General features: G+C 42.2%; 2 protein-coding genes across 7 annotated transcripts in view; one reads left to right on the top strand and one right to left on the bottom strand.

Moving 5' to 3' along the window:
- The window catches only part of bcar3 (BCAR3 adaptor protein, NSP family member), a 69,337-nt gene extending 61,994 nt beyond the window's left edge, over positions 1-7,343 (top strand). For all 5 annotated transcript variants that reach the window (XM_039601366.1, XM_031733771.2, XM_031733773.2 and 2 more), the window contains 5 exons: positions 1,074-1,189; positions 2,880-3,051; positions 3,392-3,503; positions 4,723-4,926; positions 5,034-7,343. In XM_039601366.1, the coding sequence (XP_039457300.1) occupies positions 1,074-1,189; positions 2,880-3,051; positions 3,392-3,503; positions 4,723-4,926; positions 5,034-5,212 (783 nt within the window). In that variant the 3' untranslated portion in view covers positions 5,213-7,343. The remainder of the gene's footprint in view (positions 1-1,073; positions 1,190-2,879; positions 3,052-3,391; positions 3,504-4,722; positions 4,927-5,033) is intronic.
- A 747-nt stretch (positions 7,344-8,090) lies between these two features.
- The window catches only part of fnbp1l (formin binding protein 1-like), a 50,554-nt gene continuing 38,202 nt past the window's right edge, over positions 8,091-20,442 (bottom strand). The window contains exons 6-16 of one of the 2 annotated variants that reach the window (XM_031733777.2): positions 20,300-20,404; positions 19,911-20,039; positions 19,133-19,279; positions 18,757-18,990; positions 13,800-13,909; positions 13,480-13,612; positions 13,293-13,387; positions 12,563-12,738; positions 12,431-12,468; positions 12,212-12,332; positions 8,091-10,687 (exon numbers count right to left, since the gene is read on the bottom strand). In XM_031733777.2, coding sequence (XP_031589637.1) covers positions 10,680-10,687; positions 12,212-12,332; positions 12,431-12,468; positions 12,563-12,738; positions 13,293-13,387; positions 13,480-13,612; positions 13,800-13,909; positions 18,757-18,990; positions 19,133-19,279; positions 19,911-20,039; positions 20,300-20,404 — 1,296 coding nt within the window. In that variant the 3' untranslated portion in view covers positions 8,091-10,679. Of the gene's footprint in view, positions 10,688-11,239; positions 12,333-12,430; positions 12,469-12,562; positions 12,739-13,292; positions 13,388-13,479; positions 13,613-13,799; positions 13,910-18,756; positions 18,991-19,132; positions 19,280-19,910; positions 20,040-20,299; positions 20,405-20,442 lie in introns of those variants that run through there. The other variant, XM_031733776.2, reaches the window with a different exon arrangement.

Below are 20,442 nucleotides of genomic sequence, written 5' to 3'. Positions count from 1 at the left end.
AAGCCGATAGAATTACCTGCTAGTTACAAAAAAAAGACACTCGTTATGCTCCTCTCACTCCTCATTCCTGTTTTGTAGCGCTAGCTAGATGCTGAAGTATGTCAAACGCAACTTGTGCACACCTGCAGTCGTTCTGGTGTCGCGCCCAAAAAACACGAAACAAAAAAACTCACCCCAAAACACCAGCCCACTTTAATTCCCGACTATGGCACATGGTTTTACCTCTTTGATGTCTTTTATACAACCTGGTGATTAATGCATGAACAGTATTGTCTTTCATGTGTTACTGTTTAGCCTCAAATCGGTTCGATGTTTGAGATAGAGTGACGTAAAAAAAGGTTTGCCTCACACCTCAAAATGCACCAATAGTAACGAGCCTGTTTTGAAAATGTAAGGAGTAATAATAATAATAATAATAATGATAATAATGATAAAAATAATAATAATAATACATTTTATTTAAAAGCGCCTTTCAAAACACTCAAGGACACTTTACAGAACAAATAGAAAGTACAGATTTTTATTTAAGAGAGTAAAAGTAAAAAGTTGTCAGAAAGATAAATAGTGAAGATACCTGAAAATTCTACTTAAGTACAGCAATAAAGTATTTGTACTTCATTACTTCCCTCCTCTGGCAGTAAATGATGGTTTTACAATTTAGTAAATGATGTACTAATGCTGCATAGACCCGGTATGATTCATTGTTAATAATAACATATCAGAAAGTGCTGCAAGCAGCAGCGCTGTGCTGGGAAAATGAAAACTGACACCAGACAGACGTCGACACGTGCATTTAATCTGGAGGTAAACATGTTTACTGCTGCTGTGACACACAGCTCCTCTCTGTGTGTATGTGTGTGTGTTTGTGCACTATAGAGAATTAGATTTCCACCCTGCACCTGATGATGCTGCTGCAGCACAAAAATGATCTTCATGATGCAGAGACACAACCAAATAAAATGTTTTGCCTCATCCAAACACATGCGCTAGGCACATACAATGAAACAGGGTGACAAACTATAACAGAAAACTGTTCTAACAGCTACTTGTAAAATTTCTTTTCTCACCACCAGGTTGCCAGGATACTGGGAGTGACTCCAGAGCTTAAAGGTCAAATGGGCGTGTCCTCCGGTCTGGAGCTGGTGACACTGCCGCACGGTCGTCAGCTGAGGCTGGACCTGATGGAAAGGTACATAAATGATGTTGAATGAGAGGACAAATCACAACTTAAACCCACACACTGGCATGTAGTGTGAAGTAATAGTTTTAGTCTCTTTTTAAAACCTAATGCACACTAAGCGGTTAAAAAAAAAGAGGAAAGATAGCCGTTTGCTTTCATGCAAGGAATCAAAAGAATCTATATTTTTGTGTTTTGTACAAAAATCGTTTTAGCATAAATCTCCTTATAAATATTTGTCTTTATGTACAGGTAAATACGCTGTATTGGTAACTCTTTCGGGGTAGTAGCAGACACAATTCAATTCACTTCTGTTTTGATTGAATAGAACCAAATCACAACAACAACTGACTCATGGGGGTTTATACTTTAAGATAAAGACCCTGCAATAAAACAGTCAAATGACCCAGTACGAGCAAACACTTGGCGACAGTGGGAAGCAAAAAGTCCCTTTTAACAGGAAGAAACCTCCAGCAGAACCAGACTCAAGGAGGGGCAGCCATCTGCAGTGACCGGTTCTGGGTGAGGGGAGGAAGACAGGACAAAGACGAGATGTGGACGAGAGCCAGAGATTAATAACAACTAATGATTAAATGGCCTGTATTTATATAGCGCTTTACTAGTCCCTAAGGACCCCAAAGCGCTTTACACATCCAGTCATTCACCCATTCACACACACATTCACACACTGGTGATGGTAAGCTACGTTGTAGCCACAGCCACCCTGGGGCGCACTGACAGAGGCGAGGCTGCCGGACACTGGCGCCACCGGGCCCTGTGACCACCACCAGTAGGCAACGGGTGAAGTGTCTTGCCCAAGGACACAACAACCAAGACTGTCCAAGCCGGGGCTCGAACCGGCAACCTTCCGATTACAAGGCGAACTCCCAACTCTTGAGCCACGTTTGAATTTGAACACCCTTTGCTGTGGAACCAATGCTATGTTACTCTTTCAAAGAGAGGGGAAGAAAAAAAAAAGCGAGTGATGGAAACAACTGTGTTCGCGTACAGGTATTAAATGCAGAGAGGTGTATAAACACATGGAGAGTGATGAACAAAGCTCAGTGCAACATGAGAAGCTTGCAGCATAACTAAGGGAGGGTTCAGGGTCTCCTGATCCATCCCTAACTATGATGTTAATAGTAGACAGAGTGTCTGTCTATCAAATCTAAACTGGAAGCTCGTTCCACAGAAGAGGGGCCTGAAAGCTGAAGGCTCTGCCTCCCATTTTAACTTTTATATACACAAAATTTACAACAGCTGCACAGACTCCACTCTGCTAAGTTGACCTAAAGAGCTGGTAATCATAAAGACATGATAGTACTAACAATATAACTCCAGTAATCCAATAAACCCTATTTATTAAAGGTGTGCCAAGACTTCTGAGTAAATCAATGAGTTTTCTATTTGTTTGTACAATTACAAGCTGTTGTTTTCCCATGACCTTTCTGCAAGGTTTAGCATTTTTCTTCTAAAATACTTTCAGCATTTAAGATCTCTTAGTTATTGTGAGAAGTTTGAACTGAAGCTGATATACCACCATTAAACATGTCGTACAGGGGAACCCATCGTGGAACTCGCCCCTGCAGACAGTGAGGTCTGTAGTTAGACTACTGCACCGCTGGACGATCAGATAAGGAACAAAAGACACTGGTGTTGGGGGCTGTTTGTAATCCACCTGTCTCTTTCCTCTGTCTCCCAGGCACCACACCATGGCAATAGCTGTTGCTGTGGATATTCTGGGATGTACGGGTAGCGTGGAGGAGCGGGCTTCCACTTTAAATCGCCTCATTCTGGTTGCTATAGAGCTGAAGGACACGGTTGGTGACCTGTTTGCTTTCACAGCCCTGATGAAAGCTCTGGACCTGCCTCAGGTAATGAATGCCTAACCCTAACCCTTACCCTAAACCCTAACCATAACCCAATTGTAACCCTGACAATAAAGCCACATTTTGAGTCTCAAAAATGCCTTCAAACTTGTGGGACCTGGATTTTGGTCCCCATAAGTTTAGTAAACTTCCAATTTATGGTCTCCACAGTGATATGAATAGACACACACACACACTTTATTACATTTTTTTCCCTTACATAAATCATAAAACCAGGTAACGCATATGACAACTAAAATCTCTCTATCATGAAAAAAACAACCAAAAAAGGAGAGATTTAATTGTAGTTTGAAACTCTTAATGTTGATGTTTGTTGTTGATTCAGATCAGTCGTTTGGAGGAAACATGGACGACTCTACGAAGGAACTTCACACAGACCGCTATCAGCTACGAGAAAACACTCAAGCCTTTCTACAAGAATCTGTACGAAGGCACCGGTAAGAGGACAAACACAGCCGATAGCCACTGATAACAGCTTAAAGATATAATACGTATTATTTCCTAAAAAGAGAAAAGAAATTACTTCAAATCATCATTTAGACCTGCGGGATGTCAGGCTGTGTTTTTGGGACTCTGAAAATGTAGCATCCAGGTTACATGGTCTCCATCTCTGTGTTAGTCAGGGCTGAATTAAAGGTTTTGAGGATGTGCATGTCACTTAGAATCAAGACACCACATGACTGGCATAAATATTTATAAAGTTTTAATTTTGATGAACAACACTTTTCTTCATAGTTTTCATCAACAACCATTGTTTTTCCTGAGAAAGTAACATGATAATCAGGTCTGGACTGGGACAAAAGATGGCCACGGCATTTTTGCTCCAGGCAGCCCACCTCACTCTCTGCTAGCAACAGCAGCCTCCTGTGACTGTGAGGGTTGTTGCTGATGCTACTGTTAACGGTACAGCAGCAGCAGCCCGATAACTAACGTGTCGGCTAATTTGACACATTTTGGTGCACATGTTTTTGCTTTATTTTTATTTTTCTCTCTTAGTTTTGCCCCTAGATCTTTTCACTTCAACCACTTCTTCCACACTTAACTCTTTTCTGCATGAACACACAGGGAAGGTAGGGGAAGGGCCGGTTACCAAGTTGATCGTAGCATGTATGACTATATAGAAAAGAACAAAATTGATATATTATAACAACAAACATGCTGTGTTCAAAGTCACTTAAATCACCTTGCTTCTCCATTTTAAAGCTCAAATTAAACTTCAGCAGGTCGTCTTGACCACTTCTACATGACTAAATGCATCAAGTTATGTGAAGGAGCAGTTGAACAGGTGTGCCTGATACAGTTGCTGGTGAATGTGAGAATTTGGCTGACAGCATTACTGTAATTTAAAAATATATATAAATATCCTATTGTTCATAAATAAAACATCATCAAATAAATTAAGTATATTTTGTTTCGTCTTTTTAAAAAAATACATGGGGTAAGTAGATCTTGAGCATTGTTTTATAAAAGGGTTACTGTTGCTATGTTTAAAAAAAAACATTTAAAAAAACCCTTTTATAAAAATTCAGCCAGTAAGAATGAACATTGCATAAATTTTTTTTTTTCTATATTTAGAGTTTAAAAAAAGCAAACGTCAGTGTTTTCTTTTTTTTTTTTACGGACCTCATAAACTCTGCTAACCTCACTCTGCTGCAGCCTCCTCTCCCCTGGTGGTCTGTGTGCCCCTCCTCCTGCCACTCCTCACGTTGATGGAGCGTCCTTCAATTGCACCTGACGGGGTGGAGCTCTGGGAGACCAGCGACCAGGGCTGTGACATCATGCTGCGCCACCTGGAGGCTGCACGCAACGTTGCACGCAATGCGCAAAGCTACACTGCCAATGCACAGAAGATCTTACAAGGTAAACACAAGAAGAGGCCACCAAATTCTACCAAAACGGGCGTCACGTGTTCCTTTAAAAAAAAAAAAAAAAATTAAATAAAATCCACCTGTGTGTTTGTTCTTTAGGGTTTCAGTGTGACGACGATCTGCTCGAAGTGTTTAAGACAGACTTTCAGCTGCGACTGCTCTGGGGAAGTCGCGGAGCTGCGGTCAACCAATCAGATCGCTACAACAAATTCAACCTCATCCTCACTGCATTGTCACGGAAACTGGAGCCTCCATCTACAACACCAACCATAATCTGACTTCTTCTACGCGAACACAGCAGAACAGAAAAGACAGGAAGTGATTAGTGAGCGAATCAGGATCATCAGGAGCGTCACTGTTCTCTGAAGGCGCTCAGCAGCACTACAGGGGGAACGTTCACCTTCAGGTCAATGTGCTCTGATGGAATGTGAGCCAAAGCCGTGCTCATTTCATTCATGAAAAGCTTCAGAACATCTGTGCAAACAGAACTCCTTTTTTTTTTCAGTCCAGATGTTCACTGTCCCGTCAGGTCAGCTTTAATTATGTAGCCCAATATTACACATCCCAAGTTTGCCTGATGGCTTTTTAGAGTGAAACAGCTTCTGATTCCCTTTGTCTGAGAAAAGGATTAAGGGGAATAAATGCAAATTTTAGGAAGGAGAAAGAATGAATTTACAGTATGGACAATCACGAGAAAAAACCTTTACAGCTTAAGTAGTTTCAGTCAAATAAAACACTGGAAAGCTCCAAAAATATTACCGCTGTCACGACACACTAGACTGAAAAGTGATGGCTGCACCCAAACACCTCAGACACATCTTACTTTTAACTTTTTAAAATCAGGCTGATGCAGTGGAAGTTATTTCAGGAAAGGATGTGAAGACTGGTTCACTTTTAATCACATTGATAAGTTAATATCACATGGATGTGTTTAACTTCGGGACAGTGGATTTGAGACTAACTTAGGTAAACTCAATTCATACTCATTCATGTTCATTCATTTTCAGTGGAACAGCTGTCCATCATTTCCAGCTGTTTTAGTCGGTCTTTATCACTGTTTTGAAAATCAGAGTGTATAGGAGGTAACAAGAAAAGTGTGTGTGTACCGTCTGTACTGAAATCACTTGTGCGTCTAACATTAGAATGACTGACGAGCAGCAGCACGGTGATGCGGCTGTCATCTCACAGCAGGTGGGCCTTTGCTTGTGGAGTCTGCATGAGCTCCCTGTGCTTGCATGGGTTTCCTTGCACAGTCCCAAGACATGCACTTCAGGTGAAATAGTCTTTCTACACTGACTGTAGGTGTGGTCAGGGTTTAAATGTCCTGGTAAAAAAAATAAATTAATAACGCCACATTGTCGTTCTCATACTGCACATTGCTCCAGCAGCTGTTTTTAGCCTTTCTCTGCAGTGATCTCTTTAAGATGGCTAACGTGTGTGTGTGTGTGGTCATTTCTGTCAGATGAAGTTGCTCGATGTCGTCAGTGTACAGTAGCAGGTTGAAAAATGTCACAACACCCGCGGCACCTGAACAAGTGATAGAGGAAAAGGACGGATGATTTCCATCAGTCTTAAAAGTTTGTGTCAAAATTGTATTTTTGTTCTGTTTTCTGTTAGCCTCATTAGCTTTGCACTATTATGCTGGTATGTTACATAACAACAAATATATATAATAATCAGGGCACTTTAAATCTATGTGGCCATTTGCTACAAACACCGCTCACCCAGCAATAAAAGAGGTAAATATTTGAGATGATCAATTCGTCCACTCAGCAGGTGACAGAAGGAATCCACAGGTAATCATTTTTGCAGAAAGTCATGATCCTAACTCTGTGTGCCTGAGTAACATGGGTCAGGTGTGCTTTTGTGTTTGTACAGACACACGCAGAAATAATGGAAATATGTTAATAAGTGAGACATTAAAGCTGTACATATTTAAAGCATGTTAATAATAGACTGTAAATACTTTCTGTAGATGACTGTTTAAAAAAGAAAAAGAAAAAAGATGCTGATGAATTTTAATATGTTTATATTATTATGAACTACTGTGGTAAGATTAAATAAATGCCATAAGCACGATCTGGAGAAGTTGAGTGTGTAACCATTGAATGTGTGCACTGTCATTGTTCTGAAATCTTCCAGAAACTTCCACTGAAACAACTCCACTTCTTTTCAATGCTGCTTATTTTATTAGAACAATATTCTGAGAGAAGAAAAAAAGCATTTTGTTCACAAAGTGTCCAAAGACATTCAAAGTAAAAAGATGTGCACAACAATATGAAAAGAGAAGTACTGCAATTGGTTACAACATGGTAGAAACACAGATTTACATGTTAACATCCTGCTAAAGCACCTTGTACCTGCTGTTCTTGCATTTCTTTCTGATTTTAAATAAAAAGTTTAAACCGCTGGAAAGTATCTTTACATGGTTGCTGGATACAAAGTTTCCACAGGACAAAAACAGGAATGTGGAGAACATATGGTTTTTGCTGGGTAGTGAACAGCACCACGCTCACAGTGTTATTAAAAAACAAACCGTTTGTACATAAAACTTACTGCAGATTTAATATAGTGTCAAAGCTCAATTGTTATTTAGTACTTTTGCATTATATTCAGAGTTACAGCACAGTGTCCATTAGAATACACAGTTTTATGCATATATTTGGAGTCTGGTGTGTTTTCTCTTGCAAACTGCTGCATCACTCAGCAGCTTTAAAGGGACGGCACGCTCCAAACGGGCCTTGAGCCAAACCAAAGTGCAGCTGTCACATTTAAAGCATCACATCTAGTTAAGGGTTTGCATGAAATGCTTACCATTCTAAATGCTCCGCAACATAAATGTTAGCAAAACTTTAATCGTATTCCTGTTGGAAGTTTATCGCACTCAACATGATTTCGCTGTCTGACAATAATGGCCTGAGGGTTATGGTGGGGTAAGTTTGAATGCTGAAACAATCAGTGGAACATTCAAGCTTCTCATATGTGAAGCTAACTGGAAGTCATATCTTGCAGTGTGTTGCAACTCGTTCATAATTGTTAGACTTGACTGTCACAAATTATTATCCGGCGATTAAAAACTATTACCTGTGGTCTTCACAGCTTTAAAGCAGAAACTGGATGACCTGATATGACTGCATTAACACTGGAACAAAAAAGTCATATGTACACATGAGAAAAATCACTGATGAAGCTTGGTGACGTTTTTGCAAGTCCAATCAAATGTATACTGAAGAAGTCCTGGAAGTATCAGTTGTAGTCCTAGATGAAGAGGGCAGGGCGAAAAGTTCAAGTAACAACATCTACAGCATTGTTCTGCACGGTTCACAGCTTCATCAAAGAAACACAGATTACAACGAAAGCATGGCCACCTGCTGTTTACACTTAGGTCACGTGAGATGAATCGTTGGCGGCTTTTTATGTTAAGCAGTAGGTGTATAATTTTGTTAGTCTATTAAACAGAAGATCAAGTGGGCCATTTTTAAAAAAAACTAACTGGTGAATGAATTCAAAGACTCTACAAAATCATGCACAAAAAAGCCTCTTTGCTCAAAATGAGATACAAAAAGAGTATAAAACTGTCAGGAGAAATTACTCACGCTTATTTGTTTGGTTTCTCACTTCTGCACAGGGGTCATTCAGATAGTTCACGTGTCTCTCACCTTCATTCATTCATTCATCTACTCACTGTTTGTCAGATTTAAATGCTGTAGTACTTTCGGACAAAGTGCATCGGTTCAATTCAAACCTTGTTGTCTGTCACAAAAATGGCCGACAAACCTAAAAACAATCACCACGGAAACACATTCAACATGACAGATGTTAATATGTACAAATCATTCAATGGTTAAAAACTAACAAAAACGCACATGTGCACAAATTAACACGTTCACATGTATGGAAAGCCCATTAAGCCGGGCAGGAGGGGCGGGGGACAAAAAACTCATTGGTATGTATAAATGTTTGGGCTTCCGTACATGTCGCTGATGCATGCGTGCTTGTCATCACATTCACATGTACAACCGATTAAATGGGAAAACTCTTCAGTCGCCCGAAAGAGGTGAGAGGTCAGCCCAGTTGGCCGATGGGAGATGTAGTCAGGCGGAAAAGCAGACGCATCGTTTTATGCTTGTGAGAAAAATCCATCCACAGGAAAACAAGGTGAAGTTTTAAGGCAGAGTCTTAATTGCAAAGACACCGGAGCTCCTCCTCCCCTTTCTTAGTTTGGTGTTCAGGCACAGTCCGGAGCGAGCTGAGCTGTGGTTTGGTGAGGGAAGGCCGCCATCTGCTGGTCAACTGGTGGAATCGCAACCCAACGAGGAAAAGGAGAAGAAAGAGGGAAGAGAGGTCCTGTATTTGCCCGATAGTCCTGCTATCTGTCTAATGAGCCGCACGGAGACATTAAACCGAACAAAATCCCATTCATGCTGGAACATCATGGCATTCGACGCACAACAGAGCCAGAGTCACATACGCACAGTCACAGATGGAAGGAAAGAAAGAAAACTCGCACAGGATCATAGCTCAGACACATTTATGACACATTATTTTTAAAAAACAAACAAAAACCCCACATGCGACTGTATGAGAGTGAAGGCAGGCAATGAGGAGCAGAGTGGCTCAGGCAGGCAGACATCACCAACACAGCACAGATAAGGATGAGGAGTGAGCAAGAGCGGTACAGGATTGACTGTTGTTAGTGGCAGCAAATGCTGGATGAGCACCTGACTCTGAAAGATAAGAAAACCCTGACGTGGACTCTGACCTCTGCTGTTATTTTTTTATTTATTTATTTAAATCTTGTTACAAGCTGGACCCAAAGTCTGGGAGAAAGTGTGTGTGTGTGTGTGTGTGTGAGATACGTTTTAAAAAATATGGTGAGAAAATTTTAAATAAATAAACCAGCAAGGTGGGAACAAGTTGTACTTGTGGGGTACTTATAAAAAACAACTTTATTGTTGTTATAGGAGAAAAATTTTAAGACTTGCCCCCAAACAGTGTGTCCAGCAGGTACAGAGAGTAATGTGATTTATAGAAGGGATAAGCTGATATTTAACACTAAAAGATAAATTCATTTTAAAACTAATCAGTTTATTAGGTCCACCAAGCAGAAGTGGTTCTAACCTACCTTTAAAATCCATTTCTTATATTTACAGTCACATTTGTACGTGATACAGGTGACCCATCGATACAAGGTCAGAACAGGGCAGCTCGACATAAAGGCCCATAAAGTGAGAGCAGCGTGGCGCAGAAATAAAGATCATGATGATACTGAAGCTGCTTATGATGGTTTGTAAAATCCAGAGCTTTCTGTAGTTTCAACATAAAGTTGTTACAATTCTCACTTTATGTCAGGACTACATTCAGCTGAGCTTGGTGTGCCTAATAAACTGCTGTGGTTGCCACTTCCTGCCCTGAAAGACAAAAACGGTCCACAGCTCACAGGTGGATTTGGATCTCACGTGAAGATCATAAATCCTTTATTGCTTGTTCGTGGCTTTGGCATCATCTCTTCTACCTCCCTCCTCTGAAAGCCCAGAATGCTTTGCTGCTTATGGACACGTGAGCATGCAGACATGCAAACCTCCCCGGCAGCCCGCCTAATCTCTGACCTCCTCCACCTCCCTCTCTCCCTTTTCCTCTCTTTCGCTCTCTCTCTTTCTTAGTCACCCTCCCCAGCACCAATTATCAGCAATCAGCACGAGCCCTCCACCAGCCAATCAAACCGCCCGGCCACTCTGCGGCCCCTCAGGAACCTGCAGTCACATAGAGGAGAAGAGACCGTTAATAGAAAAGCACACACGAGCTGAACCTGCTCACACTCAGACACAGCTCAAGTCGAGGATGCTTGCGTTTCAGACACACAGTAGAAAAGTTCAAATGGCGAGTGGAAATGAAGGAAGATGTGGCGTCCTTTGCTGCGATAAACACTCTTCAGACACGACTTGCTTCAGCTGGCACAGACGCCGGTAATATCCGCGCTGCTTGGTTTTTATCCTCATGGATAGCGGTGGAAACTCTGAGGGTCAGGCCAGGTTTCAATCAGTGACTCAAACAAACACCAATGAACTGAAACTGTGCATCACTCTTTGTTTAGCTGTAGCAGGTCTACATCTTAATCTCCTGGGCCTAAAAAAGCTCTATAACTGGTTTAAAAACAATTAGGCTCACTAACTGCAACTCTTAATTTGTGTTGATCCTACATATAGACCCACTGATAGAATTATAGCACATAAGCGCTATCCCGATTCAAAAAGGAGAAAATAGTGACTAATAATTTTAATTTACTGCTTTGTTTTACTACAAACTACAGCCTTTAAAAAGATACTTTATTCATCGTGGTCTGCTGTCTCAGTTAGTCCTAATCCAAAAGTCTGGACTGGACTGAAAGTTCACAGAATGTGAGTGTTCAAGCATCCTTCAATAACCTGAGAATTTGACCCACATGAGGAGCAAGAATTCCTGCATCGTCTGATGAACATACACCAGAGAAGGCGACTCCTGTAACAACATGCACTGCCCACTCTGGAAAACTAATAGGTAGGTTTTATCCAGATCCTTTACAGTGATAACTGATAAATCGGCATTACAATGGCACAAAAATGCGCACACACACACACGCACACACACACACACACACACACACACACACACACACACACACACACACACACACACACACACACACACACACACACACACACACACACACACACACACACACACACACACACACACACACACAGAAATCAGACAGAAAGGCAAAGTAAATGCAGCATATTTCATTTCAATAAACACAGACATGTCAAGAGCTTAAAATCAAGAGTTTGATCATCTCCAGTTAAAAATAACAGAGACAGTAAAATAATTAGAATACGTGTTAAAATAAAAATAAAGTCTTTCTAACGTATAATATAAAACGATCTTAATTCATTTGATCGAGGAGAAGAGCTGTAGCTTACATACAGCGGTGGATGAGCACATGAATGCCTCATATTACACACAAATCACTCAAACACCACACGATGAGTCCTTCCTGTTCGTGCTTAGAAACGTCGCAGGTATGAGAGGAAGACGAGTGATTATGGGGTTAAAAGAATGAGCAGGCGTGCGGGATGAAGGGGTGGGATGGAAACGAGGCAAACAAGACGACAGGAGTCCATGCAGATGTTTCACAGTGATGTCTCTTTTCCTTTTAGTGGTGTTACACTGAGAAGCAGGCAGACATGGAGAGCATGACAGACAGAGGACAGCGGAGCCTCAGATGTAGGTGACGGCACCTTTGCTGTTTTTCTCCAGCGTGATTTCTACGTAGGAGGTGGGAACGTAGCCCTCCTCCCCGCTCTGCTTCCTCGCCCGCGTCCACCCGTCGCCTTTGTCCTCCTCGATGATGTACAACACCTGCGGGCAGGCAGACAGACAGGACGTCACCTTCTCCCACGACTCACTGGAGACGAGTTTTCAAATCGCACCATTCAAATTAAACTCAAGAGTCTCACCTCGTCTTCTGCCATCACTAGCGTGCCCTCGTTCTGACCTGAGAGTCAAACAAAAACAGGACACTTAGACCACATCAGGCTTGATACTCTTGATACTCTGTAACCAGCTCAGTTCAGACTGCATGTGCTTACCGTCAAACGAGTAGAGCGCTTTGCAGTGTCCGATGACAGGCAGGGGGTCGTCGTCGTCGAACTCGTCGTCGAACTCGTGTGGGTCGGGGTTGGGATGTCGGGGCTGCGCGGGACCGGGCCGGTGATGAGGCGTGTGATGCTCCTGGCTGGTGTCGTCTGTGTAACTGCCCTCAGGGCTGACAGGAAACAGGCGTGAGCTTAGTGTGCACGGGACTGGTCACACTTATATTTGATTCAGAAGATAAACTAGAACCAGCGTGCATCAAGAGTACAGGTGGAAAAATGGTGACCAAAAAAGGGAAAAGGCTTTACTTTGGCCCATGAAACAGTTGTAGGGCTTTGAGGCAACTGTTGTTGTGATTTGGCGCTATATAAAGAAAATTGAATAGAATTGTAGAAAATATGCTGGACAGAAAAATGAAAGGACGTGGGGGCGAGACCAGCTGCTGAATACCAATTTAAGCTGCCGCAATTAAATTCAGTAAAGTGGACAAGCTTGCTGCATCATTTTTCTTTGATTTGATTTTTGGGCTGTCTCTGAAATCTGCCCTTTCCTTTCCATCCAAAGATGTGGCATCTTTTCATCCTTTAAGTCCTAACTCTGGTGCATGATTGAGATCTGATGTGTTTTCAAACTGTTTCTTCAACTTTTCTGAACAGTGAAAAACAAAGGTCCATTTTCAGTGAGGAACATAAAGCCATCCCAAGAAAAGATGGGAACATTCGATACCTCTCTCTGCCTTGAGGACCATGGTGATGATTATCAGCGCTGTGCCTTCTGTCTCCTCTGGAGCTTTGCTTTCCCTCCACCTCAGACAACCACGTCTGTCAGTGATACGGTTCATTAGTATACATTTAAACAAGTTGCCAGAAGCTGCATGTTGATAATAACTGAGACCTTCTTGTCTCGTCTTTACCTCATTTTTGTGGATTTCGGAGCGCAGTTTCTCCATGTTACAAATGGTCTCGGATATTTTGGGCTGCAGGCTGTTGGGGTCTCCCATCTGAGGACTCTTCTCATACACGTCCTTCATCTTGTTCAGAGCATCTCTGACAGAAACACACAAGCAAGCAAAGCTTATAGAGCAGACTGATGACGATAAACAGTTCGAGGGCCATAGAAGTGAACCTGGATCCTGGATGGAAATATCTGACAGTGACATCATTTAACAGTTGCAAGATCCAGAGCAGGTTTCCTAGAATCTTGCTGGTTTGGATGGCTTGGCCAGCATCTTACCTCTGATCCATCTCCTTCTGGAGCTCTCTGTTGAGTTCATCAATCCTCTGCTGCAGTCGCTTCCTCCTCTGCTCAGGAGGTAAGTGGCTGAAATCCTCCAGAGACGGTGCCTGGGGCAGGAAAAAAACAAAAACAGGATTAGACTCTGTCGCGGAATTGATTAACTTTAGATGAGTGATGCCAGAGAATGATCCCCAGAAAGCACAACAAAAGCAACAAAGCTTATTGCATTTGCTTCTTTGTTAAGATGCAATTACAGCAGCGACTTTTTTCCATTAGGAGCCCAGATGCTGCAGCGTGAGCTGGTTTGTTGCAGAAATAAGCGGCTCAAATGTTAGAGGTGAAAGAAACAGCAGCTTCTCTAGAGCCTCTGATCCAGAAACTGTCAAAAAAGCTTCATCGGCAATTCAAATTGTTCGGTTGTCATGGAAATGTTCACATTGCTGTTTTCCCTTTCTCTGAATTTTAAAGAAGACCGCCAAATCAAACCTTTGATCTTCAGTAATATTTATCCATCTAGAGTGCTTTGATGTGAGTCGCCTAATTCTTGAGACATCAGCTGGAGAGATGCGTGCCTTAATTTGAAAAAAGGGGCAACTAATCAACATGTGACTTTTGCTCAATGCTCAAAAAAATATACATTAAAAAAAGCATCTTCTTCCACAAAGCATGACCTAGCTAGTGAAAATAACAACACAAACCAACCTTCCTATTCATGCACCACCAGCCTTATCAGTGTGCCTCCACCTGTGACGCGGGCTCGTGACGGTATGCAAATACTGAACTGTAACGCTAGCTAGCTGCACGCTTCACTTGCTTAGCTGGGCGACTCACACCAAAATAATCTGCAGGGATAAACAGCAGCACAGTTTAGAGGGAAAACATGAAAACTGGATTAATGTGAGCTTAAAGGGACAGCTCACCCACTCAGTGCTGGCCTTAAAGTCCACTCATGGTGTGATGAGTCTGCTTTATCAATTCCATAGCAGAAAATATATAAAGCATGATAATAATATTAATAATTTATATATAGCCTAATAAACAGCTCTGAATGCAGCTGACAGGAACAACAGCTGTTCCTCTAAAACTGAGGAAGTCTGTATTCGTGAGGATCCACATGTACTGTTTGTACTGACAGACAACAGGAAATCTATTCTACCTGGAGAGGAAGTGGCCAGCTATCACTACTGGGTTGTGTACTGTGTGGTAGACACTATGGGAGTCCTACATGGTGAGGTTAGATGCACCGGCACCTACACGGCCGGGTCTTCTCAACAGCACTAGTCTACACACTCACACAGACTCACTTACCATCTTCACTGACCACTGAGCCGTCACACATTAACAAAAAAGAGAGAACAACAGTGGATGCTGTTAGTTGTCAGAGTGTTCACACTGGTTACTGGATGTGTTTACTGTGTGCGTTCTCAGTGTGGTCCAGCACCTCGTATTTACTAAACACAGCAGCAGCGTCTCCCCCCCAGCCCCCACAGTGAAACTCCCCTCTGATTGTGTTTCACGCTTTCACAGGTACACAACACTCCTGCTTCTTTTTGGTGCAAAGTTACAACACTTTCCATAACTCAGGAGATTCTCATAATGGGAAGATTTCTTGCTGATTCATTAAGGGACAAAGGAAAACACAAAACTAACAGAGAGCAACAAGCGTACTGGTAAACTAGTTAAAAACATGACCTTGTATCAAATAACAACATCCCAACTACCCAATGTATGGGGCAGTGACAGCCTGCAGAGCGTTTGATTCACAGTTCACATTTAAAGGAAAATCTTGTAAAGTACTGCATCCTGCTGGCTTTGTGCTACTCTGCTTTTTGACAGCAGGTGGCAGTAAAACAGTCACTGATGCACAGTTCATTCTCCACATAAAGCCGGGCTTGCTGCTGCTGCTGCCATCTTGCCCAGGGAGGTCTGACTACAGGCTCTGACCCAGTCCTTCAAAATGTCATATGCTGTGCTGCCAAATGGCTCATCGGCAGCTTCCTAATCAAGTCAAACTCTCTTCCACGGTGTGTCTTCAGTCTCGTCTCCCATCCCTCACCCCCAATCGGTCGCTGCATATGGCTGCCTCTCCCTGAGCCTGGTTCTGCTGGAGGTTTCTTCCTGTTAAAAGAGCGTTTTCATTCCCACTGTCGCCAAGTGGTTGCTCAATAAATAAAAATTAATCATATTGTCTTGATCCGGTCCTGTTTTACATTTCACAGCAGAGCCTCACAATAAACGCAGCTTCAGAATAATACGGACCTTGCACAATATTTTATAAAACTAATACTAGATCTACAAAAACAAGCATTTTCTAACTGAAATATTTCATTTTAAAGTGTCCTCACATCATCTGTAAAGTAGACTGAACATCCTGCTCCAAATTCAGCAGCATATAAGAATTTTTTTTTTTTTTTTTTTTTTTTTTTTAAATCCTCTGTCTTCGTTCATACATGGCCCAGGCATGGCTGCACCTGAGCAATAATGCAGGAGCACAGATGCATTTTTCCAAAGAACACCAGCGAGCAGTGTGTGTTATAGAAGATGGCAAATTCATGCTGGCAGACATGGAGGTAAACAAAGTAGGATCCAATAACAGGGCTTTTTTTTGCAAGATATTATCACGTTCCATACTGTTACTTCATCAACTATCCATCTATCCATGAATCTACTGTTAACAGTATACCGCTTTGTTTAAGAAGAATAAAGCGGCTCAAAGAGATGCACTCAAAATGAATCCATTATCATAAACACTTGCTGAAATACGCCGCCTTGCACATTTGTTTAAACTCTGATTGTGTCAAATTTAGTAGACCAAACAAAAAGCTGCCAATCACAGATGAAGCTGACAGACCTGAAAGGAATAAAAGCCAATCAAAGCTGTGGACTGAAACGGAGTCTGAATGTTATTCACATGTTTGTGTTAAAACTGTGAGAAAGTAAAAAGCTCTGTTTGACAGCTTAATGAAGCCATTAGCAGAGCGACACACGCACACACTACATCTACAGCCTCAGACCAACATCTGCACAACACGTCTGATGTTGGCATCTCTGTTTTTATTTTGTATGCCTCCCACAAACACAACAGTGCAGCCACAATGCCAAAAATACCCTCTGAATCCCTCGCACACCGACACACCGTCAATCACCAAGGATCCTCCGTCTTGGGATTAGAGCAAAATTCCGTCTTATACATGGAGGAAGCAAAATAATCACACCAAGAGAAAAAAGAAACACAGCGATAAAAAGAAAAGTAGAAGGTGGAGGAAATGGGAGGAAGGGAAAACAGGAAAAAACAGAGAAATGAGAGGAAGAAATCATATTTTAGGGTGTCTGCAAGTTTCTCAAGTCAAATTACAATGTATGGGCTCGATGTATTCATCAATCAAGGACAAGTAGTTAAACGATCCAGGTGAAAACTGAAAGTGTGCTTTTTGTGCTCATTTGTGTGAGTAGAAATCAAGATTGTTATCGTCCACAGAGGGCCTGCAGACAGCCTGTAGAAGAATTGAAAAACAAGAAAAACACATCAACCTGCCTCACTCGAACACACTACAGGCACTACTGTCTGTCTCACCCCTCTCCTCAGGCTCCGCAAATTTCGCGGGATTCTGGGAACTGTAGTCTTTATCTCAGATAGGTAGTGGCTGACGAGGTCAGAACTAAACCGGGGTGGAGGGAATAAGTGGGAGGTGGACCAGGAACGAGAGGAGGAAGGTGGTGGAGGAGGACAAAAGGCGGGGGACTGGGTGGGGAGCAGGAAGAGAGGACAAAGCCAGAGGTCAGGATGACTTATTGGATCCATGGTGCAGTGTTTCTCCTGACGGCTGGTCGTTTTAGCTCAGAATGCATTTCTGGGTTTTAACGATCGCTGGAACTTCTACATTTGATTAATCGCAGAGTCCTTTCAGCCTAATAAACTTTGAAAATAAAACAGGAAGTAAGTTTATGATGCCAATTTGTTAAAAAAAGTGACACATATACAAATACATATTCAGTTTATCTGATGGGAATGCAAACAATCCAGATGAAAAGGGTGCTTTCCCCACTCTGCTGGTACGAGCTCTGCATGCGAGTCCTTTAGTGGTTCAGCCATCATAATCCATCCACAGTCAAATCCTCTAACTCAGCACATTTTTGTTGTAGAGATCTACCAAGAACCTCCACATGCAACTCATCAAATCTCCTGAAAAATCAATCTCAATCAGCTTCTTCACATGATCGCTGGAGCCCGGTGTGGACACTGTTTATTCTAAACTGAGATCAGTTTCAGTTTAACATTTTTCTGTCAACGTGGATCAAGGAGCTCTCTGTTGAAAAGAAGTGATGTCAAATCTAAGCGACACAGTCTTTAAAAAGAAATGATGACGCTCAGATGAACCAACAGCAGGCAGTTAATGATTGATCAATACGGTCTTTATGGAGAGGGGCAAGGTCCAAGGAGTGTGTTGGAGGAAGCATTTGAGGGTGTTGTCATTGGAAAGGTGACAAAAAAAAAAAAGCTGCAGCTCAACGTGAGCTGAAAATACAAGTTTGATCCAGAGGAAGTGATTAAATACGGGTGAATAACATTAATAATATCAGAAAATATGCAAAAATATGACTCAGTAAGAGAAAAATGTATGATGTAAAGGGCAGGGACGGTCAAAATCGAATGAGTTCCTAATAAAGCTGTGTGACTGTTTGTATGAAGGCTGTTAAAGAACGCGCTCTAGTGCAATGTAGGTATGTAGGTCACTATGGAGAGCCCTTATAAAGGTCCTACTGAGTGATAAACATCTAAGGATTATGTGTAAACAACTGCAAATTCACCTGCAAACAGAAATTGTCAGATCTTTTTAGCATGTTATACATAACACGCTATTATTTTTAGGTCTATATTTGATAGACTAACATGAACAGGTCCACAAGGGTGAATTACTTTCAAGCAACAACAAGCATTCATCACTTCCTGTACCTTTGGTTTCTTCCCAAACAGCCAGAGTTTGTTCTTGGTTCTGCTCATGGGGTGTTTCGGATCAGATCGTGGCCCCGGTGCCCCGTCTCGATCTCGGTCTTTGTCTCCTTTGGGCGTGTTGCTGATGGTACCATCTGAGCCCGTTCTGCTCAAATTCTGACTGAAGTCCTCGAAGGGGAAGTCAGCGGGAGGTTCAAAGCCAGATTTGAATGACTCCACAACTATTACTGAATCCTGGGAAGTGAGGAGGAAAATAAGTTTTCCTATCTTTATCCAAACACCAACCCCACGTCTAGACTATTACCGGCTTATCTGTTTCACAGATTTCTGAAGATGCTAGCAGTAACTGCTTTTTCTCCTTTCTTCCTACACTTACCCTTCGCTCATCTACAGCCTTGGCAGCTGAAACCATTCCCTCTAGACATTTCGAGATGATGGGAATAACTCTCCGCTCTGCCTCAGCAAAGCTTCGATACGTCTCTCCAAGTTTTACCGTCCGACGTTCATCCATGTTCTGCAGATTCTGTTACAGAGCACAGGAAATGGAATCAACACTAGGAACTAGCCAAGCACGACACACACATAGACACACACACATAGACACGTACAAACCCCTGCAAGCAGATCCTTTTAATGACAAACACTGATACCTGGTTAGCAGATCAGTTAAAGCCACGTGTTAAACATTTAATGGGTCACTAACACAGAGCACTATGCTTTCACTGAAATGGAAACCTTTATACAAAGGCGACAAAAATCGAAAGTCATTGAAAAAAAAAAAATGAAAAAGAATCCGTGAGATTGTGTCAGTAAACAACAACGTGGACTTGAAGGTACAAATCCCTTCAAATCGTTTCAGTTTTATTTATATTGAGCCAAATAACAACAACCATCTCCTCAAGGTCCTTTATATTGTAAGGTAAAGACCCCTCAAACAATCAAATGACCCCCCCCCAACACCCAACCCACCCCCCTCCCCCATGAGCAAGCACTTGGCGACAGTGGGATGGAAAATCTCCCTTTTAACAGGAAGAAACCTCCAGCAGGACCAGGCTCGTGGAGGAGTGACTATCTGTTGTGACAGGTTTCATGTGAGCGGAGGAAGATGTGCTGTGGAAGAGAGCCAGAGCTACAGTTCAACATGTCTGAGTTACCTTGAAGATCTGTGGTATGGCGCTGTGGAAATGTTTCCACTGCTCTGCATTGAAGCTCTGGAGCTGAGCGGCGTACTCGTTCTTGCTCTCATCAGCTGAGTGAGTGCGCATGTAGAACTGGGCTTTGGCCTGAACAGATCATACATACCAACAGAACATCAACAGTTACTGATGTCCCACCAGCCTGTCTACATTATAAATCACATGCATCATGGTGCTACGACTAATTCTGAAGCCATAACAAATTAAAATACTGTGTTTTTCAGTTTTCAAAAGGAGGGAAAAGTCACGTTGTTGCATAGATCCGACAGTGCAAAAAGCTGAGGAGACTGCTATCACAGCATCTTACAGTTTAATGTCACCTGTTATTACAGGTGGGGGCTTCCTACCTTCTCCACCTCTGATTTGGTGGCGTTGATGTCATTATCTAGCCGCTCGTAGGTCATCTGGGACTTCTCTGCTTCTCTGCACTCTCTTTCAAATTTCTTTTTACTCTGAAAGGGAGAAAATAAACGCACAATTTCAAGTAAAT

The sequence above is a fragment of the Oreochromis aureus genome, linkage group 17, assembly GCF_013358895.1.
Source record: "Oreochromis aureus strain Israel breed Guangdong linkage group 17, ZZ_aureus, whole genome shotgun sequence".
NCBI classification, from domain to species: domain Eukaryota; kingdom Metazoa; phylum Chordata; class Actinopteri; order Cichliformes; family Cichlidae; genus Oreochromis; species Oreochromis aureus.
This window is presented reverse-complemented; position numbering and strand designations above follow the sequence as displayed.